A 26,977-nucleotide genomic window follows, 5' to 3' on the forward strand; every position below is an offset into this window, starting at 1 on the left:
AACATTTTATGAATGGCATCTTTATCAATAACCTTAGAAGAGATTTGATTAATAATCTTAAAAGAAACGTAGCCTATCATAGACTAAAACTATAATAGATTTGTCTGTATACTTCACTCATTAAGGTACACCCACGAGCGACGGAACCCACGTAGAAGTGAGTTCTGAACCATCAATTTTGTCGCAACAAAGCAATGAAACCATAATCCTATTAACTGGATTTAATATTGCTTCAGCGGTATAGGGTTGTCTGATTTCGAAACTTCTCAGTGACATCACGACCATGCTGATTTTTGAATTACAGCAATAATCGTGATGTTATGTTTTATATGAGGCGTTTTAACTAAGCCTTTAGAGTACGGACTCTGAAGTCTTCTGAACTGAAGTCTGTTTTAATTAAGATTCGTATTTGTATCATCATACTGGTCTGACAGAGGGTTCCGATTTCGATCCTTTATTAATGATAAATTCAAAGGAGAATGCCCATTCTTGGTACTGATTTTTCTCATGCGTCAAAATGAAAGTATTCCATTTAAGATAAAATAAGACGAAATGTTGATTGTTGTTCTTAAAAATTAAAATGGCGGAATATTATACTCGGAATTCAATAAGATCTATTAGTGTTTTGATTATTGAATTTTCTCAGGCATCAAAATGAAAGTAATAATAAAATTATTTTTTGATTTTTTTACATAGTTGGCGATCAGAATAGTTTCTTTGAACAAGGGGATTCCATTTAAGAAAAAATAAGATGAAATGTTGAGTGTTGTTCTTAAAAATTAAAATGGCGGTATTTTATACTCGGAATTCATTACTTTAGGTTTTTAGGATTATTTTAGGTTTTTTTACCTACTACCTTTAAAAGTAAATGGAATATGTTAGTCGAACTACATTATAGATACCTACTATCAGTTAAAACCGACCATCAATCTATCGTCGGATAATTTCGATTTAGAGGTTATGTAACATTTCGGTAAATAACTTCAGAGCCCGGGTGCTGATCTAAAAAATAATTATTGGTGGTAGTATTTGGTTAATTATACATCGTCCACAACAAGTTTCAATTTGATGCAACTCTGGACGGCGGTCCATACTTTCATGGGCATTGTCCTTTCTGGGTCTAAGTGCTTGTGTATTTGTAAGTGTCCCCTTGACAAAGATTATCCTAATGTGAGGCTATAAATGTAGAGATCGTCTTATGAAGGTGCTACAGCCCTTTTACTATTGCCCCGCTGAACACGGCTCTTTCTCCACAACTGCCTGGAAGCCGAAAACGCCCTTCTTCAATACAGATTAGTGGAGTGGTGACTGGTGGTTACATGTTGTCAATTGATAGCAGTTACCATTAAATATGAATCAGAGACTGTTTTGACTATTTCTTCTACTATATACATAAGAAATTTCATTTATGTGTACTTGGTCTGATAGTAATTAAATGGCAACCATAAGTTTAAATCGCACAGTAAGAATGTCCAGCTAATCGCCCTAGATCGCTCTATAGATCTTAAGGTAGCGCCAGAATGCAAATCAATCATGTAATTACTGCTACAAAATCATGCCGATTATTTAATCCCTCCGTGGTTGAAATGTTAATCGCTTAAATCGTTTTATAATCAATGAAGTTTTTATCTAATAGGCTAAGATCCGGCCGTATGGCTGCTAAGTTCATCGGCTTCTTAATGAATATTTATTTTTTATTAGTTCGCTATACGAGTAAACCTTTTTTATAATATAGGAGTAGCAAACGAGCATCAGCCCAGCTGCCCATGGACATGTATAATCAACCCCAAACAAGATTAGATTCCTAGGACTGGAACTGGACTGAAGCTGGAACGGCTCGGAAAAGTATGTCACCAATATGTGTATCCTCCTGCTGAGCATAGGTCTATGCCCATAATTATGGGTGGGTTGGAGCTATGGCCAGCTGGACGCTAAGATGCTGTAATGTAAATTATTGGAAGTAGAGACCTAGTGCCCAGCCGTTTCAGCCGTGTTCCAAGACCAAATGCGCATGAAAATTAGTTCCTAAAGGTCACCCATCCAAATGCCGACCGCGCCCGACGTCTTAGTTTTGTACACCAACTATTGTTACCAATTATACTAGTCCGAGAATTGTGCACGCTTCTATGTTGTCTATGTCAATTTGTCATCGAAATATGACTACAAAATTAAATTCATATGGAATATTCTAGAAATAAAGTAAATCGCGTATAAGCGGGCGTAAACATCCTGTACATACTTTGATAATACAAATGAATAATTCCCGTGTTACGGGGACTATAAACGGTAGCAGTTCCTCTTATGATTAATAATAATAAAACGATAATTTCAATGTCAATGTTAATTAAAATCGTTTGTATGTCTTCCTGTTGTAGGGTGTGAAGTATGTCCTGGTTATCATAACGGACCTTGTTGGAACCTTGGAACGGTATAAAATTTTCCGAGAAACTCATTGGCTAGTAACCAAATTCCACCAGAGTAGTGTATGGTTACTGGGAACGACCCATAATTCACATAGTAAGGTTGGCTCGCAGGATTACTATTTAAATTAATTAACTAGTATAGGTGGTCTTTCAAATCGACATCAGATCTTTTTTTAGCCTTTTTCCGGCTTCACTCTAAAGTGGATATGGTCTCATGTAAGCTTTCTGAGGCATCTACGATTGTTATGTATTGCCATTTTCAAATCTATCCGTCCCAGCAATTTTAACCAATTTTTAAAGACTATACGGTCTTTAAAACCTAGTTTTATATAGATAGATATACTGTAGTCACCCACCCTGTAGTCCTTGTGTAAATATTTTAATATTAACTTCAGGATGTACAAGAATTAGTTTTTTCGTCACCATCAGATAAATACTTTAGCAACAACTGCTATATTCTATTCTGTAACAGTAATTTTCAGCATTAAAATTGTTTAATATGAGCTCCGATTTAACTAAACAACCTAAATTGTATTTAGTAAGTACAGTTTCCTAGTTTTTATCGTATCAAATTTCCCTTCATCGTCCATTATAATGCTTAGAATAACATGATTAACTAAAGTAATAGCAAAACAATAAAAGCGAACAGAGTAACGTCGTGACGAAATAATTGTAATAATATTATTATTTATAGTTACAGTGTCAGATTTGTTTCTCAGAATCATTCACAACTAGTTTATTAATATTTATGATACGGCCGTCAATGCTTGCATGAGTTTCGTAAGCCAAGATAAAGATTCGAAAGGGTTTCAAATGCATTGGCAATGTGCCAGTGGTTACCGTTTATTGCTCACCTGCTCTTATCGCTGGCCTACTGGTTAATTTAGACTGAAATATTAAACTCAACGGAAGTTCTGTCATCTCTCTGTCATCATATTTTCTGGCGCTGTCGACGAAATCATGTCTCTCATAGCAAAAACGTCTTAAACTTTTTCATATCTTCCACTTTTGTCCTTTGTTTATTTCAACTTCAACGTAATTAAGCTAGTGATGAATTGTGTCAATAACGCCTTTTATACTTGTACATATTTGTTTATTTAGAGAGACATAAGCGACTAAAGTATGTAGTCTTAGCCTACTCTCATTTCTTCTATCTGAACAAATAAATCGATTGTTATTGTCAGTGTTGATGTAAATCGTTTTTAATATGTATCCTTTAGACCTTTACATATTTACATGTGTCTTTACCTCAATTCTAATTCAATACTTATATCAGTCCTCATCGCTCGGTCCTCCATTAAACACTGAAACTATTTGCCAGTCACTTCGCTCTACGACATTCAAGATACCGTTTGTCTAACCATATCAGTCTCAAGTACTCCCATTGCAAAATTGTATAAGAACCATAATATCCTATCCGCTATCAGGTGGCCGCCTCCGTCGCGGAAGCTGTGGGCGGCCGCCCACTGTCAACACCCGACAATCCGCATCGCTTGTGTCACCAATACAGATCTTATAAGGACTGATGCGAATTCCACGAACGTTTTTTGATGTGAAACATCTATAGCCGCACGTAAAAAAGATTTCTGGCGTGGCGACGCTTACCTTTAACTACATAGACAAATGTTCTATAAGGGACAGAGCTATTAGAACAATGTGATAAAAAAAGACAACTAGTGTTTGACCTTGCGTTTCAAGTGTACGCAAACGTAAATATTGACAATGGAATATAGTGACCAATGATTACTTCAGTCAAAACGGGACATCGATTTTTTTATGTCAAATACTTTTTACTTGAAAAAATATAGTTAAAAATAATAAAAAAACACGATTTTATGATAAAATTAACTAAAAAGTAGAAAATAATTTTCAATCTAGGTATCATTTAAGGAAAAGTAAATAGTATAATTGTGCAAAAAATGTGGGGCGCTTTATGAAAACTGATAAATGGAGCACATGGAAAAACATGGGTTTTTTTCATAATTATAATATTTACTGTTACTTAATTGACAATGGCAACGGTTCATTTCGGAGACAACGGCACGAAGCATCGAAAAAAGGGACTGTCCCGTTAAAAACGGGACGTATGGTGGTTTTCCCATTGATACGCATGCTTGTCAAAGACAATTAAATAATGGAACAGAAGGTAAAAAATGTCCAAAACTGTCGATAATAGTTTTAGTACATCGTTTACGTAGAAATGTTATAGTACAGTTTAACTAAATAAATTATTATTATATAAATATATAATTTGAAAGAATGTATCTATACAGATGTATCGACTGGTTTAAAATATACGATTTAAAAATTGTTTATATTTATTATCATAGATTAGTAAAGATTACTCACTCCTAACAAGAAAATGTACCCAGTTTTGAGAATTGAAATAGTTGCGTAAAAAAGTTTTGCCACGTCTCCGTGCTAAAATGTCCCTAAAATATTTGAAATAATTATTTATCTATTATGTAAATTACGCAGTATTAGTTATTTATTTGTAAATTTTCTCTAAAAATGTTTTTATTTGTCAAGAATTAAAAAAAAGAACTTACTAATAAGCCGTTTGTGGCTTCATTCAATTTCAAGGCGGCGATGTATCTTTACTAATTTATGTTTATTATTTTCAGTTTTAATTTACACACGACCATTAATTGCAAAGTTGTGTACATTTTATAAATGTACTAGTAGCCAATTCTCAGACTTACTGAATATGCATATAAATTTTGATGAAAATCAGTAAAGCCGTTTCGCAGGAGTACAGTAACTAACATCGTGACATGCGAATTTTATATATAAGATTCTAATCTTACCGTGGTCTTTTTGAGGATTAATTTCTGGCTATACAAAGATTGTTTATTAAATTATGTTTAGGTTAATTTATTCAATTAAAGAAATTTTAAAATACCGTATACTATCCTATACAAATTTTATGGTAATATTTTTTATTATTTACCACAGGTATCGAAGAAAATTTAGAGATTAGGATACTGAATTTCCCATATATCGATTTTATTTTATTAAAATAAACTATAGAAAGTTATATTTTGACTAAAAACACACTAATATAAAAATTAAGCAGTGGGATCTTAAACTATAACATACGACATATGAACATCGTGAGCTTCAATAAAATGTCACTTCTGTTCTGTTGATCTATGACCATGCATTTTGCGTCTTTATCACTTTCATTGACAAAAACATACTTTGTCTCTTTCTGGTTACTCACGTAATCATGGCGGTTCGAACACGAAAAATAAACAAAATTTAATAATTTCTCTTCATTTACGTGTGATAGGTGATTCCATGAAGCTTGTTTCTTTTTCGAGCATAATTTTTGCATTTACGCATTGCAGAAGAAGGCATTTTGAGGCTTAAAATTCATAATAATGACGTTTAAGGTGTTCAGTGACATTCGTGTGTATTACTACGCCGCGCGAGAGCGACTGGAGTCGTTTTAACTCGTTTTACACCACTTGACGTATTTTGTATGTTTCAAGTTTTGTCAGCTTGCGGCGTATTTTCAGGTTATAGATAAATGCTTGAAAACAAATTATTTTTCTGATAATAAAATGTCTGACCGTGATAATTTAGAGAGTGAAAGTGATCAGCCTCCTGCAAAGAAAGCAAAATCACACTATGACACACCATCAAGTCATCAGTAAGTTAATTAAATTTTTATAATTAAAGTATGCATTTATCTGTGCATTAAGCACGCGTATATTTGGTGTCTTTTGAGCGCCAGCAAATGTAAAATCTACTATCTTGGTAGATTAAAATTCACATAAATTTCATTGCATAGGTACAATGTTTTTAAATTATTAATTAATTTTAATTTCATTCTTATTGAAAATAATGCATTAAAACAATTGATCAGAGAATAAATTTATTAAGACTGACAGAATTGTATTTCAAAATCAGCTGATGGCGTGCAGCGCACGAAAGTTTTTTCTTATTTGTTATACGAGTAAATATGAACCATAGATTATATGAACATTAAAAAATTAATTAATTTTTCTAATCATAGTGGCATTTATTGTGAAACATTCATTATTGATACTTATAATTTACGATTTTAGTAATATATTGAAATAACTAGCTATAATTCCTATCACAATATGTTGTTTTCTGCATATTACTTTTACAAAATAATGTCGATGTTTCACATCTGCCAGGCGTCCCGTGACGGCTCACATTTTTTTTTTACTGTTACGGGCGTTTATTAACATAGTTATGATGTAAATGTTGTCAATACGAATATGGAAAATGTGTAGAAGTTTTTTTATTGTATAGAAGTTGCAAAACAAGCAGACGAGCTGATTACTTGTGTCTACTGGAATCCATGCAATAAAGAGTTAATCAACCTCAGGTAATATGGATTTTTTATGTTTTCGTTACTACAAAGTTAGCTTTAAAGCAGAGCACAGCAACGCATATAGCATAGGTCGACAGTAGATAATATAAACTTCGTACACTTTTTACGGCGTTGTGGTGTGGAAAAATGACAAAAAACCACATATAATTATAATTGTACATTAAAGGTCAGTTCAGTGGTCAGTAATTCGCAATGCAATGTTCAAGGGTATAAAACCGGAAAAGGTCGTCGAGTACGCTCCAAAAAACTGATAACTTGGATGCTTGTCATATATTATTCTGTAGGTACATATATGGTGTATTCTACAAGAAGACAGTTTAAACTTAATTAAGCGTCAATTAATTTGGTCGATAATGTTTTTTATACTCTTTGGAAGTTAACGTTTTTCCTTATTATTATTGCAGTATCGTAACTAAATCATTTATTCGTGTATGATAAATCACTAACATTTATCATGGCATTAAAATCTTAAACCTGAAATCTTAATTGAAAAGAATTAATTATGTATAAAGTAAATACTTCATTATAAAAATATGCTTCGTACACTTAACTCTATCGCGGTTTAAGATCTATAATAACCGTAACGTGTTTTGAGATACAAGATAGCATTTACTTAAAATTCAGTAACTACTTAAATATTAAAGTAACCTGCCGTCAGTCAACCCACGTTTACGTCAAAACGGAGAAGTAGCTATTAATATGCATTGAACAACCGTAAGCGTATGCACTTCATCCATTATCCAGGAGTAGCGGTTCATAGTAAACAAACAGAAACTTGGGCTCTTAAGTCTTAGTATCTATGTATCTATGACATTGCAAAAGCGTTCGACGTGATACCCTTTATGGAACCGTGACTCTAGTAAGTGACTGGTCATGTTCTCAACAACGGTAACATTTGCTTAAACATGAGATACGCGTATGATCACTATCTTCGAGCTGTAGAACGTTTGAACACATTTAAATGTTCCGATTGACGGGAGTGCCACAGGGTGCGCCTATAGGGTTGCTACTGTTTATAAGGTTACTATTATTCGATTGCAACATTTCGTTAGAAAGGGAAAATAATATTTACCAACGTTGTGGCAGAATCTTGTCATAATTTAAATGCTTCCTCGAAGTAAATCTGTTGAATATAAACAAAACCACAGTGGTTAGCCTGTTTTGTCTCTGTTTGTTTTACGAGTATCTTCGTGGACATTTATTTACAATATCCAGATAGCGGTTTGGTTTAATTACTTTGCTTGTTTTATATTTACCATGCACACAGTAAAGTGTGAGCCGGTATCTGCATGATGTTATGCAAGCAACTATGATGTTTACGACATTTATTTACAGTCTATTCTAAGTTGTCTACGGCTGACAGATTTCTAACTTGTGGCTTGTTTGTTAATATACAGTAGATATTTGAAAGGCAAAGTGCAATCTGTGTCATTGCAACTAATAGTAGTGGCACAGTTTGACGTAGTACGTAGACTTCCGGCAGCATGGTGTAGCTTTGAAATAGGTCAGAGGGTATTAATATCTGTTTGTATTGCTATTAATCTACGTACAGTTTACAATTAATATTTTTAATTTTAATCAAGTTAATATGACGTAGGCCCTTCAAATCCCTTGGTTATTAACGAAATTATGGTAAAAATGATTGTCATTTCGGATTCATCAGGGACGAAATTGTTCTAATTTATTAAAAGCTCCAGATTTTTTGTTAGTCCTTTTTTGCTGGTTCATTGCAGTATTGAACAGTAATTAAAACTAATCAGTATGTTAGCTTTTTACTGTTGACTTTTTGCTGTTGAAGATATATAAACTCAATGTAATGTCTGTCGCGCGTATTAAGTATACATATTCCATGTAATATATCTTGATTAATCCTGCAAGTTCACTTATTTTAACCTATACACCATTTACTTCATATTTGTTCGGTCCATCCATTATTTACAAAGTAATCTATTTATATTTAGACGTCACAACACAAGTCTATCGTCGCGACGCCGGCGCAGGAACTGTCGCGCCATCTCATAAATAAACTATCTTGCCCCACATAACTAAAGATAAAACTGAGAACTTACCAATTAGACGAACAATATGTACGAAGAAATGAAAGGGAATGTTTGTATGTAACTTGAAAAATTTGTGCTAGTTGTTAAGCTCGTCCACTTATTTTTGTGGTACTGGAATATAAAAAGAAATATAAATATTTGTCTACTCCTTACCATGAAAGAATATAAGTATTTTAGGCTCATGCAGAATATACCTTAAATGGAGGTGAAATCGTCGAATAGTATTCAAGCTTAACTAACGTAATATTAAACTTTAAAATATCCTGTTATGAAACTTTATCACAAAAAATATTGTGACATACGTGGAAATGTTTCTATAAAAATCATTTATAATTGACTTGATTCGTTTGTAATTGCATTTTTACCTGTTTTAAACAACGTTGTTATGACTATTAAAATTCCATTAAAGATAAACGTATTGACAAAGCAATTAAAATTTAAAACAATATGATAAACTATTGTAAACGGACGGTTTATTCCCTCATTTGCCAATATTACCTCGTTGACAAACTTAGATTCTCAGCACTCCTTGGGTATGTTGAAATCGATTTCCCTACAGGAACCCTAAGTGTTGTGCATTAAAATTAGCTTATGCAAAGTTCTTTCTTTCAGGCTTAAAAGGCTCTTATGGGATTTCATGCCGGAAAATGGTGCTAAGCGTACACGTCACGTAACGTGACGGTCGTCGTCAACTCATTACTGTCTCACTGCTTGTCAACAGAGTGCAATCTCAGAGTGAGAGGGGTTTAAGCAACAAGCCACCGCGCTGGGCAAGTGCAAATTGGTAGACTTCACACACCTTTGAGAACCTTTTTTTAAGAACTCTCAGGCGTGTAAATTTCCTCGTGATGTTTTCCTTTACCGTTGTAGTAAGTGATAATTAATTTACTCGCACATGATTCAATAAAATCTGAGTTACGTGCCTAGTTTTGAACCTTGGAGAGAACACGTTTCAACCACTAAACTGTCACGGGTAATTCAAACACACGCAGACACTACAATTTTATCTAGATCTATTAATATGGCTACCGGATCAGGTACTCATAAACTACTCAGAACATGTACACAGCACAAATCTAGACATGTGTTGGCGCCTTGTCATTGACTACACCACCGTTTATGGCAACGAATGGCGATTTGAATAATTAATCTATAAGCCTTATTATGTAAGCCGTAATTAAAATTGTTGGTGATCATTCAGTTATCTTAGTCCGCTGGATACAATCCAACCTTGTCTCATCGTACGGTCTTATCACATAATTTGCTCTTATCTCCAATCCAATGTTTGCAGTTGATATGCAAATTATTTAAACAGTTTTATTAATTAAATAGGGCAATAGTCGTCTCAGCCGCGTTATCGTTGGTAAATATCGTGAAATTATAACCAACTATTCTGTCGAGGAATAGAGATATAAAAAATAGTTTTTTGTTCGCAGGTTAGAATATCTTTTTCATTGATAAATTTACACAATTTTACGACTCACTGACTAGATTTCCAATGATTGCGAACGATAAACGGAAATATCTTTTGGATTATAAATAATAATAATGTTCGTGTTTTTATAAAAAAAAAAGAAGTTGAATCGGTAAAAAACACTACGTTGCATAACAGATACATTGAAATATAACAAGTTGTAAACTAGTAGAATTTAAAGTCGAAGTATGGTAACAACTGTATATTTTGGGGCAAATATAATTAAACCGTAAAAAAAAATCTTAGTACTGAACAAAATAAGGAGAGCAAAATTCCAAGTGACACAACAAGAAGTCATGTGAGAGAACAGTAAACTAACAAGAAGCACACAAACACGTTGCATTGACTCGAGATAGATCTCGAGACAAATATGGATGCGACTGAGGACGCCGTTTATGTCTATTGTCACTTCAACCATCAAATCGTTGTAATGGTGTTTATGACGTAAATCGTGGAAATAGAAGATGATGATAAATGGTAATTTATGACGTGTCATCAGATTAGAAATTAATGACTCGAGAATAGAAGGGCTACAGGTAAGACTTAAGGATATATTCTTAATGTAAGAAAACTTAATGTAAGAAATTAAGGTACCATACTTATATTTATTACTTATATAGATTAGATTTGCTTTAAAAGACACGGAGATGAAAAAGTGAGGAATTGTAGAAGGTACAAATATGGACTAGAAGGCGCTAGCACTCAACGGACCATTTACGTTCAGAAGGTTGTAATGATGAATAATAAATTAAGCTGATAGCTAAATTAAAGAATTATCTCTGCAATCTAAATAGTTTGCAATGCAGTAAATTTAACTAATTCTAGTATTATTTCTGCCTCATGCAACTTTAAGCGCTGCTGTGTTTTGGTTTGAAGGGTGTGGTAAAGGAGACATACTTTTCCGAGGCGTTCCAGCTTAGTCAGGGGTAGCAGCGCATCTGTGGCTGACCTCAGGTAGGAATATTAACTCCTATCTGGAGTGGATTACAAATGTCCATGGGCGGCAGTAGCCACTTACCATGAGGTGAATTGCATGCTCGTCTGCTACTCCTATAAAAACCTCAATGTATACTGTATAATAAACAACCTTGAAATACAACATTGTCGTTTTAAACTCTGTAATATCTCAATTTATTTCATAAACTTTATCTTCACTTTGAATTGAGTTATCGCAACGATCGTTAAATAAGGAGCGTTGTGAGATTGCAGTAAATGAAGTTTAATTCATTTCAATATCAGCAAGTTTCGAATGAAATCATCTGAGATGTTTGCAAGCAATGCCCTTCGCAACAGCGGTGACCTTAAAAATATTTAACAAATGTGAGTACGCTCATATGACTCATTCATATGGTTGGATACGGTGTACAGTTATGTTGCCTTGTTGCCGATATTTTTATGTCTGGCATCAGAAATTCATGATCTACATGTTTGCTTATCTTAGCCAGTTCTAGCATGTTTACGCCTTCATCATATTTTTACAGCGTATTTTTAGTTTAATATAAATATTTAAAATGTTTTTCGTTTCTTCATTTTAGGGTTCCATATCCAAAGCATAAAAACGGATTCCTGTTACTAAGCCTCCGCTGTCAGCCAGTCTGTCACAGGGCTCTATCTCTTTAACTATAATAGATAGACATTTAATTTTTATATATAACGCCGCTATTACATCAAATAATAAATAAAAAAACATATAAATCGTTGAATTGAGACACCTCCTTCTGTGAAGTCTGTTAAATATAGGCGCTACGGAACCCTCAGTTTCAGAGTTCGACTCGTACTTCTTATACTAAACTATGGCTATTACAATGTAACTAACAAAAAGATAGAATAAAAATGCCAGATAGAAGAAAGTGGTATGATTCCCATAATGCTACACCATAAAGTAATTTTACTTTGAAAGCTTACGTTGCCCAGTAACATTTTACGGCTGATTGTAAAAGGTTACCATTAAAAACCAATATAGCATCCATCTGAGTCAGTGGGTGATGACTTAAAGTTCACCCATTCGTTGGTGGCCGTTTACATACTCGTGTTTTTATTATTGTGAAAGCCTGTCACAATATTTGAATGTTCGTTCAATTTATCGTTTATTCTTGGACGTAGATTTTGTTTATGTCCGTTAGTTGCGGCATGGTCATGGAATTCTTTCATATAATGCTCATAAATGTCGTTTATTCAACTTCTTGAATCACTATTGACGGAAATAATTCCTACGTTTTTACCTATGAATTAATTTGGTGAAATGATTTTCTTAATATCGTGAATCATCGCTTAACTATGTAATTTGATTTACAATTTGTGCGTCTGACGATACCCCTAAACCAGATTCAGTGAGTCATACGTCGACGGAAGCAAAGTGAACGTTCACGACCGAAGACGTCCAGTATAAGTTGAGCTACTGGGATCCCTTTTAGGTCCTTTACATAAAGATGGGAAGGTAAAATATTACAAGCTTGAAGGCTCATCTAATGCGCCAAGTCATGTGCACTGCCCTATGACGTCACAGGGCTACTGATCGCTTTCTAGACTTTTTTCTCGTGGCGTCGACAACCCGTAACGTTGCTCAGACCGGATGATAATATTTTTTGCTCCACACTTGTCTCTTGACTTGATAGGATCAAAGTCCATGTTTTGAGCACGCGAAATATAAAGTCGGTAATTTGCTTAACGTTTTTTGCTCTCAAATGTAATTACGAAATGACATGCGTTTAAATGTAATTCAATTTTAATTTGTACGATGATGATAACTCTTTATGGATCTGAGCCAATTTGGAATAAACATTTTGATTATAGAAAGCTTTTTGTGCTAAGATCTCAGTAATGAAAATTAACTTGAGAACATATTCCTTTATTTTGTCTCGATTAAGTTCATCGTTTTATCCCAAGTTCTTCTACCCTATATTGATCATTTTGTTTTGTTTCACAGAATTCACGAAGGATTGGTCAGATCACGCGCTCTGGTGGCCGACACGCAACAAATGGCTGTCGAGACCGAAGCACACCCTGGACCAGTACGGCGTCCACGCGGATGCCGCCCTCCACTTCACACCCATGCACAAGCCTCTCCGGATCCAGCTGCCAGACCTCAGATACATCGACTGCAAGATTGACTTCTCCATCGACACATTCAGCGCTGTGGTTCACCTGTGTAAAAGTCTTGGTAAGTTCTTATTTGAATCTTTGATAACTAAAACGTATGAGACCAAAATTGTTCTCCAAACATAAAGGACCGTGATTTCTTGAACTATAGAGTTCTCTTTCAGAACACTAAAACATGCCTAGCTATCAGACATTAAGTAGCAGTAAGATGATATTCATCATGATTTTCTTTATAGTTGCTTTTGTCACTTTTGCTTCATTTTCTATTTCATAAACGAAATTACGTGAAGTAGTTTATTAGTATTAACATAGAAAACAGTATTATAAAGAATGACTTTAATTATCATATCTGGATTTGATTTCATATTTCTAGTAACTGTAGAAATATCTACGTATAAATATTGTAACATGTACGTAAGCATTATCTATAGTTCCTTTTACGTTCTTCCATAGTTGCATGTCCATGATGGACGAACCAGCAAGAAATGCTTTTACCTCGTTTACGACTAACTTTATGGATGGTGCCACGTTAAAGTTACTTTAAACATTTGTGTACAGCGTTAGAATGTTCAATTTCATTGTCAGTAAATTTTAATGTTGAAAGTTACGCATATGTATTAAAGTTTCTCTCCTTTTATGTTGTTGTTTTGATGATAGTGTGGGCAAACTTTACGTTACTAGTTAACTTTATAATAAAATAAATTACTGATGACAATGTAACGATCTGGTGTTGGTAGGGATTCTCGAGTCAAGATCAGCGAATACATCCAGGATACTTTTTGATCATCTACAGTAAACACAATATTTAGTTTCGTTTTAATAAAGATTTTTATATTTACTTCATCGCGTAATATCTATACACAGTAAAGTTCGATCCACTTAGTTTTCATAATTTATTTCTGTTATGAGGTTATTTTGACATTCACATATTCTTTCTTATCTTTTTAGGTATACGTCATCCAGAAGAGCTCTCACTATGCTATCCCCTGGAACAGTCCCACCTAAAGCAGAACTATCAGAACTTGAAAGAAGCGAAGAGGATAAAGTCCTCTCAACCACCAGACACGAACACGTTCATAGCGGCCACCAGGGGTTCTTCAAACAGCTTGGACAGAAGCTTGCCTTGCCCAGCCACGCCTCCGCCTCCCAGGTCGCTGTCGGCTACGCCTGTGGCTTCACAACAGGTAATAGTCTTCTTTGTATAGTCATTGGTTTAAGTCTAGACCGCGAAGTAAATAAAATTGTATGGTTCTACTTTCGTTCGGTAATCGTCATTGATATTATTTCTAAGTGAGTTAAATGTAACTTCTGAAGAATATATTTTTTAAATAATTAACTTCTACAACGGTCAAGTACATATACATAATAAAAGAGCTTTATCGATATAGACATTTAATAAACTTTTCCGATGTGTACCAGCTGAGTCCTCAAGAGTAACGGGGCATCTAATTTTGTCTTAGTTTAATTACAGATGTGCATGGCCGACAGTAGCCACTTACCGTCAGGTTGATTGTATGCTCGTCTTCCATTCCCGTAGTATAAAAAGCTATCATAATATAAATACGAATATTATACGAAACCTACAGGACAACCATACATAACAGGTTTAATTCATGACACTACAACAGAAATCCTCATTGTCATCCACTTTATAAAAAAGGAAAACATATTCCAGAACGGCACACTCCGTCGTTACGGCGGCCACATCTACAGCACACAGAGCGATGGGTCCAGCGACGGTGGGTACTGCGGCACTCCGCCCCGGGCTGCTTCCCTCGACGCCCTGGACTCGCTGGCCGATCTGTCTCTAGCAGACTCGCCGTTGGAACCAGACAGCCAGTCCCGCGAGTCGCTACTGACGCCCAAGTCGCTGATGGAACGCGCTAGGATGAATGTTGGGTGAGTTTGAATTATCCTTGAAATTGGTACATGCATTGGGCATGTACGAAAAAATCTTTTTTTTTTTTGTAAATTCTCTTTTCGTAATAATGGTTAGAAATATACGAATGAAAAGAAAACTTTACAAGGCGTACATCGCCAAACAGGTTCAGCTCTAGTTAGTCATGATCGTGACATGAATAAACATAATAACGTCTCATACTATGATAAACCAGGAATATTCTTTAAAAATAATTGAGGCCATCTTTGATTACCTGACTAGTACGGTCCATACCTCTCTCACTGGGAGACACCTGGATCAATTAATAGGATTTTGAAAGCGTTGCAGGCTACTTACCAATATACTCTATATAGAAACTTATTATCTCCCACAGCTGGCTAGATTCCTCCCTATCGATCATGGAGCAGTACGTCAGAGAATGGGACACCCTGCAGCTGCGCTTCAAGTTCTACTCGTTCTTCGACCTGACCCCCCGGGCTCAAGATGCCTCCCGTCTGAACCAGCTCTACCAGCAGGCTCGCTGGCAGATCCTCAATCAGGAGGTGCACTGTACTGAGGAGGAGATGCTGCTGTTTGCTGCATTACAGGTGACTATTTATTTATGAAGGTGGTAGAACCCTTTGTGGTTCGGCGGCACCATCGCCACACCTATGTCTGCCTAATGATAGAAGTGTTAAGCTGCTGGGTTCTGTTTGAGTGTGGTAATTAAATAAATTGTTAAACAAACCAATGCATTGTTTGGCAGTTTTGAGTAATACTCGTATATCAATTGAATTCATTTTTCCGAATGGTCACAACGGTCGCACATTATGTGTTTCTATTAGCATACATTCTGATTAATACATGACCTGCTTCCTTAAATTTATGTCAATAGCATTTTACTCAGACGTGTGTGACTTTAGCCGTCAGCCGTAACATCAAAATAAAACTTCTGTTGTATTTTCCGTTTATTTGGTTACATACTATGTCCACGCAATGACGAATGCTCAACATCGCATACCAGTTGTTAACACGAAAAAAATGCGACAATTTTCAATAACTAACATCATATTAATTCATATTTACAGTTGCAAATCGAGTTACAAACGCTAGCCGGTGGTAGTGTTGATGCCGCGGATGGTTCTCATGGCGCCGGCAACTCTACGGCACCAGAGGATGAAATCGATGCAGCGTTGTGCGAACTGCAACTGCAGTTGGAGGGCGGACCACCAGCCAGGCCGGATATCACACATGTACCCGAACTGGCTGGTTATCTGAAATGTCTTAGGTAAGAAAACAAAATAGTTTTAAAGATAGTAATCGATGCCGCATTGTACGAACTGCAACTGCAGTTGGAGGGCGGACCACCAGCCAGGCCGGATATCACACATGTACCCGAACTGGCTGGTTATCTGAAATGTCTTAGGTAAGAAAACAAAATAGTTTTAAAGATAGTAATCGATGCCGCATTGTACGAACTGCAACTGCAGTTGGAGAGCGGACCGCCAGCCAGGCCGGATATCACACATGTACCCGAATTGGCTGGTTATCTGAAATGTCTTAGGTAAGAAAATAAAATAGTTTTAAAGATAGTAATCGATGCCGCATTGTACGAACTGCAACTGCAGTTGGAGGGCGGACCACCAGCCAGGCCGGATATCACACATGTACCCGAACTGGCTGGTTATCTGAAATGTCTTAGGTAAGAAAACAAAATAGTTTTAAAGATAGTAATCGATGCCGCATTGTACGAACTGCAACTGCAGTTGGAGGGCGGACCACCAGCCAGGCCGGATATCACACATGTACCCGAACTGGCTGGTTATCTGAAGTGTCTTAGGTAAGAGAACAAAATAGTCTTAGAGGTAGTAGTTGACGCCGCGAGGCAGTAATTGAGACAGTAATTGAAGGAGGGCTGACCACAAGACAGGCCGGGTATCACTCATGTACCCGAATTGGCTGGTTATTTGAAGTGTCTTAGGTAAGAAAAAAGAAACAATAGTCAATTTAGAGAGAGAAATCAATGTTGCGCTGTGCGAATTGCAACTGCAGTTGGAGGGTGGACCACCAGCCAGGCCAGATATCACTCATGCACCTGATTTCGCTGGTTATCTGAAGTATCTTAGGTAAAAGTTAACAATGTTACCACAAATGCTATAGCTTAAAGGAGGGCGTTGATGCATACAAAACACACGTGTCAACCTCAACAGCAGTTAGAAGTTACAAGCCATGTAACCAGCTAGACCGGTTATCGTATTTAATTAATTATATCTTATTTCCTTAATTGTGAATATTATATTATTAGTATTATTAGTATATTATACTTATTAATAAAGTAATAATTTAATGTATCTTTAAGTATTTATATGTAATTTCTTCTTCCATTTTCGATCCGTGCGCGGCGTGCATCGTAGCAAGTGTCAAAACAATTACTGTTCGATCGCGTAAGGAGTGTTCTTTACCCCCCTACCCCGAACACATGGTATAATATCGTAAAACACCAGACGCACGCTATGTACAGTATCTAATAGGTCCTCGAGGTCCGGATTGGTATGGCCTAAGAATTCAAATAGATTTGCAAAAGCTTGATCAAAGTTACCCCATAGACATTTATATTCCCTGGAAAAAAGTAGTTGTTTTCTGAAAAGCCTGGGATACCTCGGCAACTTTTCCTTGAGCGACAAAAACCATTTTTAATGAAATTGCGCATCTAATGGTAGCTTTTTTAATAAAACAACCTTAATAGTCAACATCTCATCGTCCCACTGCCAGGCACGGTACGTACGAGTAGTACGAATATAGGTCAAGATATTTTTCTTTGAACAACAAGTATTTTTAAATACTTTCCCGACGCATTCCAGCTTAATCCTCAAGGGTTCTCAGTTCGTAGCGGCGTATATGTGGCCTTATCTGGGCTATTATGTGATTACAGAAATATCCATGGGCGACAGAAGCTACTTACTTAAGCCTGGTACTCCTATATTAAAAAAAAACTTTTTTTTTTTATAATATAGGAGTAGCAGACGAGCATGCAGTCCACCTGATGGTAAGTGGCTACTGCCGCCCATGGACATCTGTAATACACCCCAGATAGGATTATATATTCCTACCTGAGGTCGGCCACAGATGCGCCGCTAACCCTGAGGACTAAGCTGGAACGCCTCGGAAAAGTCTGTCTCCCTTACCACACCCTTCAAACCGGAACACAGCAGCGCCTAACACTGCTGTTATTAGGTAGAAATAGGAAGAAAACTCTTAAAGGCACCCATTCTATCCTACCAGTCCGAACCTTTTTTGAAATTTACATAACCATCACCAATGTAAGCACGATTTGCTATCCAAAATAGTAAATAACTAATGGAATTGTAATAATTATGTATTTTGTAAAAATACTAATTCCCTAATAAATCCCTTTCAACACGCACATATAAAATGGATCCCTAAATTAATGCCACTTACTTAAAATATATAATTGTATACATATATTCTCCATAACTTTTTCGGATTTTAAATCTACTATACAAGCGTGGTTATGGAGCCATACTTTTTCGAGGCATTCCAACTTAGTCCTCAGGGGCAACGGCGCATCTGCGGCCGACCTCAAATAGGAATATCTAATCCTATCTGGGGTTAATTACAGATGTCCATGGGCGGCAATAGTCAATTAGTATCAGGTGGACTGTCTCTTTTGCTACTTCTATATTATAAAAAAAACTATACTTGGATACTAGGTATATTCTGTTATATATTCATTGTATTAATTTGTCTATAGTATACAAAATACTATACTTGTAGAGTAATATATTAGAAAGTACAAAATGTTTATTGTAATTTGACAAATTTGAAGCATAGTGTTTTTATGAGCCTATTTATTTCCATGTTTCATAATCGTCATTCATTCATATTCTTAGTTTATTTATAGTATACAAGCCGCAAGGGCATATGAATAATTGGTTGTAGCTAGCAATTATCATGTTGTGGCAAAGCGATCAATTAAACGAAATACATGGTCAATTGGTTGACCATGTTATTAATATAGTTAAGGACTCGTTACCTTTCTGTCTTTTTTCAAAATTAAAATGTGAAATTTAAATGAAGATCCTTCTTATATAAATTAATTTACACATGAGATTTTTTTCATAAATGAATATTCTTTTGTTTCTTTTTTAATAACGGTAAATTAAAATTAATTTATTGATCAATAAGTATAGGCAACGTAAGATGGAATATAATTGATAATTACAAAAGTTTTCATTGTATATAAGAGGCATCCCTCTTCTCCAGATAGAAGCTACCCTAAATTAAACTGAGAAAAAAGGTATACTTTATAATTATTTAGTACCAACACATTTCTACAATGTATATCATATTCAATAATATTGTAATTATAATTATAATAATACATCCAATGAACAATACGTGCACGTTATATCTATATATATGTTATTTCCTTCAAAATGTATTTTTAGTTGTTGATAAAGTACCCACCAAATAAAGAACCCAAATGTTATCTATTAATAATCGTATCCTGTGTTTTATGTTAGTAATATTTTCTTGTTGTTTCTATATTTGTTTTGTATAATCATTTTAATAGCCTAGTTTTTAATGTATATGTGTATTTATTTAATAATAATTTATTATATGCATAACAAGTATATTTATTATATGAAAAAATGTACAACACATAAAGTTAACTTTATGCATTTAAATCAAAATTTTGTACAATATTATTACAAAAACAGTGCAGGCAAACAACATTTTCCTTAATACTTATTAGGTAACCAGCGTGGTTATAAACATTTTAAAGTTCTTATTCCTTATATAGAGAATTCGTGCTTATTTAGACTGAACAGATAATCTCGCTACTATTATGACATTATTAGTATTGATGAACAGTTTATTTACAAATACATAAATTTATTTATTTATTGTAACCCTAACACAACGTTAAGGTACAAAAGGGCAAACTTAGTGTCTGATGGCATGAATGAATTGATGAATGAATGAAATTCAATTCAATGATGGATGAATTCAATATTTTTCGTGTATAGTCCGCGCATAACTACAAGTCCGCTCTGAATATAGAAACGAGTTGCGTCGTAATAACAAATTGCAGGTGTTAGCGGAATGAAGGCAGCACGACTCGCTCACGGGTACATAGCTGCGTTAGTGTGCCCTTACTGTTGCTACGGAATATATGCTTGTAGTTGTGTTCGACCGAATTGGCTCTTTGACTGACAACTGCGCGCATTAACTTCAGAGTGGACTTGAAGTTTTGCGCGGACTATAGGTACCTACTACGAGCCTAGCTCATATTACAGTTTTCAATTCAAATGTTATTTTTTTTACAATATGCAACTAGCAGACGACCATGCAGTCCACCTGATGGTAAGTGGCTACTGCCGCCCATGGGTATCTGTTATCAACTCCAGATAGGATTATATATTCCTACCTGGAGTCGGCCACAGGTGCGCCGCTCCCCCTGAGGACTAAGCTGGAACGCCTCGGAAAAGTGTCTCTCTCTTACCACGCCCTTCAAACCAGAACCTAGCAGCGCTCAACGCTGGCGCTGGTGCCGTTGGAGTCGAATCCTAAAGGGTTCTGTCAACTTCAAAATTACGTATATTATAAGTCAAACATTTCATTTACAAAGACATAAGTTTAATATACATACTTTGCTAGGCCCATATTGCCGTCTTCAAGTGACATGTTCATCGAGTGATACAATACAATTTCAATTGAAACGTTAAATACGAGTGTGACGTCACGTTGCAGACCGAAGCGGTTCACGCTGAAGGCGTACAAGCGGTACTGGGTGTCGTGCCGCGACGGCACGCTGCGCATGCACCCGTCGCGCGACGCCGCCGCCTCGCAACCGCCCTCGTACTGCGTCGAGCTGCGCGGCGCCGAGGTAAACTAACGCACACACACACACACATACACACGCACGCACACACATACACACGCACATACACACACACACACACACACACACACATACACATACGTCGACTCGTGCATCCACCCATCCATAAACTCATACACATAGATACACTATGTGCAGTGGCGGACTATGGTTGTCGGAGGCCCGGGGCGGAAAGTTGAATGGAGCAGTTACAGTTATCCATCCCATAACAGCTATAAAATCATACTGCATCCAACCACTAACCTACACAATGCTAGTATGTCAAATACCTGCTGTCTTCTTCAACATTATATTTACTTTTCTACGCCATCAACTTTGAGTGCTTCGCCCTATAGCATTCCAGAATGCTACCAAAGATTGAATGGGTATCCTGGGCCCCCGGGCCTGGGGATATATCATGAAAGTCACAAATTATTCGATCCATTTTTGAATAAACTTGTTAGCATAACATAGCAAACACACTCTTTTAAATCTTAAAATATTTCATAAAAAAATGTTTTAATATGAATTTTAATTTTACATAAATGTTTTTATTTTCAGGTAACACCAGACGCCCACCCGGCCTCGGGCAGATACAGCATCAAGCTGGAAGTGCCCGCCGAAGACGCCATGCATGAGCTGTGGCTCAAATGTGAAAATGTACGTAGAATATTAACCTTCAAGTTTTTCTAACTTTTTTTTATAATTATACCTAAACGATGAGGCAGACGGGCTACCTGATATAAAGCAGTCACCGTAGCCTATGGACATTTGAAACACCAGAGGAGTCGCCAATGCATCGCCGGCTTTGTATTTTACTGCTCTATTGCAATAATTTATGTTTAAAACGTGAATGATTTTTTTAATTTCACAGACAGATAACTATTAAAATATTCCCATTCGACCATTCACATTTACAATAAGAAAATGTTTTATCTCCCATGACGCCGCAAATACCTGATTTAGTTACAAGTATATATTAATATTATGTATACTAGTCTGTAAAGTGTATATGATATGGACCTCTGTATTCATGTATACATTTGTGTCTTTGTTTATATTGTTTGAAATAATGATTATAAAATAAAATAAATTTACACCTTTTCGATTCTTTTTAACATCTATTTGAAATCAATTTTATAGTTCTAATTTTCATTTATCTTATTTTTATATGATTTTAATTCACCAGGAGGACCAATACGCTGATTGGGTGGCAGCATGTCGACTGGGTTCCCGCGGGCGCTCGCTAGCGGACCCCACCTTCGCGACCGAGGCCGCGGCCGTCAAAACTCTACTAGCTCTCCAGAAGCCCCAGCCTGGAGCCGCTCTCAACCAGCACAGCTTGCCCCATCTGGACCACTTACAGCCGGAGAACTACCTCGCGCCGCGGTTCCTTAAGAAACTTAAGGGGAAGGTACTTACAAAATAGCTGTCAATATTTTTGTATATAGACGACCCGCGTGGCGGAGTGGTCGCCGTACCGATCTGACGCCCAGAGGGTCCCGGGTTCAATCCCCGACCAGACACATATCTGAATGATGAATTCTGTTTCTGGGTCTATGTGTGTCCGTGGCACCCACTACGCAGGGAATTCTAGGGTGGGGCTGTGAGTATAGGAAGCGTTTAGAAGCAATAGGCGAGCATGCAGTCCACATATTAAGTGGCTACTGCCGCCTCTGGACCTCTGCAATCAACCCCATTCGAGAGCAGATTCCCACCCCAAATTGGCTACTGATGCGCCGCTACTCCTAAAGACTAACCTGGAATGCCTCGGAAACCATGTCTCTCTTACCACATCTTTCGAACTATTAAAGCCATTACCACCTTTTTGTAGTGTGTAACCGAATCTAATCTGGGGTTGATTTTAGATGTTCATGTGTGGTTATACCTACTTGCCATCAAGTGGACTGTGTGCTCGTATAATATAAAAATCCTTAAATTAAAAAAAACATAACTTTCATTTACTAAATCAGTCTAGTACAGCTTTCTTCTCAAGGCAACTATGTACCCACGATCTAAACGACCCAAATGCCTAACGATTTTAATTCCTTTCCCCAGTTCACAAAACGCGTGCTAGAGAGCCACGCGAACGTGAAGGACCTGCCGCTGCTCGAAGCGAAGCTCCAGTACATCAAGACGTGGCAGAACTTACCGGACTACGGCCAGAGCCTCTTCGTGGTGCGCTTTATGAGCCACCGCAAGGACGAGATCATCAGCATCGCGAACAATCGCATCATGAGACTGGACCCGCACACCGGGGACCATATTAAAACGTGGCGGTTTAGTACCATGAAGGTAAGCTATAACGCACTTATCTATAAATGTGTTATTTAGGTGTTGTTTTCAATTATGTGCGTATTAGAAATTAAATATCACTTGCTATAATAGTGAAGGAAATCATCTTGAGGAAACTTGCATATCTGAGAGATCCAAAAGACAAGATCCAAGGCGAGGTTTACGAGGGGGAAACCTTCAAAAGGTACCCCGGTGTCGTGGGAGCGACGTAGGGTTATGTGGGATTCTTACCGCACTAAACCCCCCCCCGGTGGCCGTCCTCGGCGCTGCGTAGAGGGCTCCGGGATCTCCAAAGGAACGCAACCGGAGTCCTCTTAGCGCGTTGCTCCGTCGGGCTCCGCCCATCTGGTGCGTACGAAGGTATGCGACCACACATACCGCCGCCCTTCCCGGGGTCGCTAGCCGGGCAGTTCGAGCTCCCACTCTTGCCGCCCGCAACCCCGGAAGCCCCCTTTTAGTCGCCTCTTACGACAGGCAGGGGATACCGTAGCCCTATTCTGGTCCCGAAACTACAGGGACAGTTATGTGAAGTCTATAAATTCGCTAACTCGACGAACGCTGTGGACTATGGCCCACTCTTCCTCATTGTGAGAGGAGACTCGTACCTAGCAGTGGGATATTAACCAATACATTTTTTATGGTAACACATTATAGACAACGGGATATAGTAGAGTCTGTATAAACTCCCTATTTGACACTTTTTGGTATAACATTAGTCATATAGATGTTCTGGGTTCATTTCAGTGGGGACCAATTCAATTTCATTATGTTAATTATTTAAAATACAAATCTATAAATAATACGTAGAATATATTCTCTTACGACATGATGAGTTTTAGCACTACCACTAAAATAAGATTATGTGGAAATAAAAAGAACATTTTGGCAAGAAAACTGGTGGACTTTATTTTGCGTACACACTACATATTTTTTGGGAACTAAACACAATTGAAAATTGCTTAACATATTTTTTTCATAATCATACATTTAAATTTTATCATGAAAAGACAATCGTTGAAATATCTGTCTTATTTATTGCATTTCAAATTATGTTCTTTATTTCGATTAAATTAATGATGATTTTTAGTGACAACTGTACTCATGCATATTATGAAAAAAAAATGTTTTCAATTTCATACATAATTCCCTATTCCTGATAGTGAATTTGGTTGCATATTGCCACTAAGCGTTTAATACGTGCGAACATACATTTTGCATCGATTCACGATAATACTGTTGCAATAAATATAAGTGATTAAATAATGTTTGTTTTAAATATAAATTATGCGTAATACATTTTGTAAATTAGTGAGATGAGATTTAAATGAATAATACGCCCTTTAATTCAGTTGTTAAAACTCAGTGAAGTCACTAAATTCATTTGAATTCAATCTGTTATTTAAATAGCGTGTCCATATGAGATAGCGATACTGTTATTTAAATGAGTAAAAGAGACAAAACTAGTCCTTCTATTTCGTTCGACATTACGCTACATATTACAAATATCAAGCTTCAGGGCGCATCTATTATTTAAATCCGTAGACTAAGTAACCAGATACCCTCCTAAAGCAAGACACTAACTATATTACTTATTCACTCTTATTCTATCTCGCTCATAAAAAGTAATACAGAAACGAATTAAAACCCTTTAGGAGTCTATTTGGTTAGTCTGTCTGCTTAAATCTAATCTTATTATGCAATTTTAATGGCCTTTTTCTTGTCACGCGGGTTAACCCACTGCAATCGACCCGCGTGGCGGATCGGCCACCATACCGGTCTGACGCGCAAAGGGTCCCGGGTTCGATCCCCGGTCAGACAGATATCTAAATGATGAATTTAGATTTTTGTTTCTGGGTCTGGGTGTTTGTGTATTTGTCTATGTGTATGTCCATGGCAGCCACGACACAGGGAATCCTCGTGTGGGGCTGTGAGTGTAGAAAGTGTTTATTTATTATGTTTATTTAATCTTCGTGTCCCAATGTGGCTTACATGACAGGAAAAGTATCTGTTATGTATATTATCATACATGTCCGATTGCTGATTCGATAGGACGCAAGGGACACGCGTGCGGACTTGAAATGCATGCGGACACAACACCGCGTGATAAGAAAAAGACTGTAACCTATAATGTGATATCACTTATATTCTAAACATCTAAATTATATCTTATCTTTGCAGGCGTGGAATGTGAATTGGGAAATCAAACACATGATGGTTCAGTTCGAGGAAGGGAATATCATCTTCTCGGTACAATCAGCCGATTGCAAAGTTGTGCACGAGTTTATTGGAGGTTACATCTTCCTATCAATGAGATCGAAGGATGCAAACCAGACCTTAGACGAAGAATTATTCCACAAACTGACCGGAGGCTGGACGTAATGGTCCAAAACAGAAGTTCGTAAATGGAATGTCAGAGGTAACGGTGTTACCATTCCGTTAAACTTTAAATGCCTTGACAATGTGCCTTGAACAATGTTAATAATTGCCTTTGTAATAGAATTTTGATACACATTTACCGTACAAATTGTATAATCTATCAGATCAGAGAGTTTGAGCTTTTTTACTATTACCTAATGTGTGTAATACTGTAATGAAGGTGGAAATAACTTAATAACTCGTGAATGTATTAAAGTTCAAAATTTCTGACGAGAATTTACAGCACAAGATTTTCCATACAGATTTATAATAACCAATATGAGAGGTTTTGCATTTTCTACGAATGAATTAAATTTTTATAATAATGATTAATGAGTTACAATGATTTACATAAATGTAGTGCTTCCATTAATAGCTATATTTAAATGCCAAAAATAATTTTGACGCAGAATGTAATACTAGAGCGCTTCTATTTTGTACATCACCGATTTATTATAAACTTGATTTATTTAATGTCAATTTGTAGGTTTAAGAATAAATAATGCGATGGAAATGAGCTTTTTAAGATAGTTATGTTAATAGTTATAGATCGTAGCACACTGACATATGGAATTAGGACCGGTTCACATTATTCCATAAAAAACAGATCCTGCAAAAACTGTATTGACGAATAGATTATTGTAGTACTTTAATACATTATTTATTGGAGTTGATTATACTGGATTCCTTCTGAGAACAGTAGAGAACGGGATAAGCGATAAGATGAGTAAACACTAATTAATAAAATGAGCTATTTTAATGTAAAATGGTGATCATCTGTAACCAATCATCGATAGGACAAACGTTTCAACATCTTTAAGTCCAGAACATAGTAATACTTCAATGTTTTAAGACAGGAATAAAGTGGCAGTAATGGTGTAGAAAACTTCTACCTTTATTATAATTTGAAAAGGAAAAATACCCTACAAATAATTTCAGTTACAATTCTATAACAGACATAGATTAGTAAAGATTACTCACTCCTAATAAGAAAATGTACACAGTTTTGAGAATTGAAATAGTTGCGTAAAAAAGTTTTGCCACGTCTCCGTGCTCAA

The 26,977-nt window shown here is 36.3% G+C and overlaps 1 protein-coding gene across 1 annotated transcript; it reads left to right on the forward strand.

The window, feature by feature from the left end:
• The first annotated feature begins 1,899 nt into the window (after positions 1-1,899).
• Positions 1,900-26,671, forward strand: LOC140742563 (unc-112-related protein). Its single transcript, XM_073073466.1, has 11 exons — positions 1,900-1,903; positions 13,253-13,486; positions 14,374-14,609; positions 15,101-15,324; positions 15,699-15,912; positions 16,393-16,592; positions 21,080-21,215; positions 21,771-21,869; positions 22,399-22,623; positions 23,268-23,504; positions 25,683-26,671. Exons 1-11 carry the CDS (start codon positions 1,900-1,902, stop codon positions 25,881-25,883), a joined length of 2,010 nt encoding a protein of 669 aa, XP_072929567.1. The 3' UTR covers positions 25,884-26,671.
• Positions 26,672-26,977: the final 306 nt, after the last annotated feature.

Source organism: Epargyreus clarus, unplaced genomic scaffold (assembly GCF_041222505.1).
Source record: "Epargyreus clarus isolate Ecla_fem2 unplaced genomic scaffold, WU_Ecla_fem_2.2 ptg000006l, whole genome shotgun sequence".
Classification (NCBI taxonomy): Eukaryota; Metazoa; Arthropoda; class Insecta; order Lepidoptera; family Hesperiidae; genus Epargyreus; species Epargyreus clarus.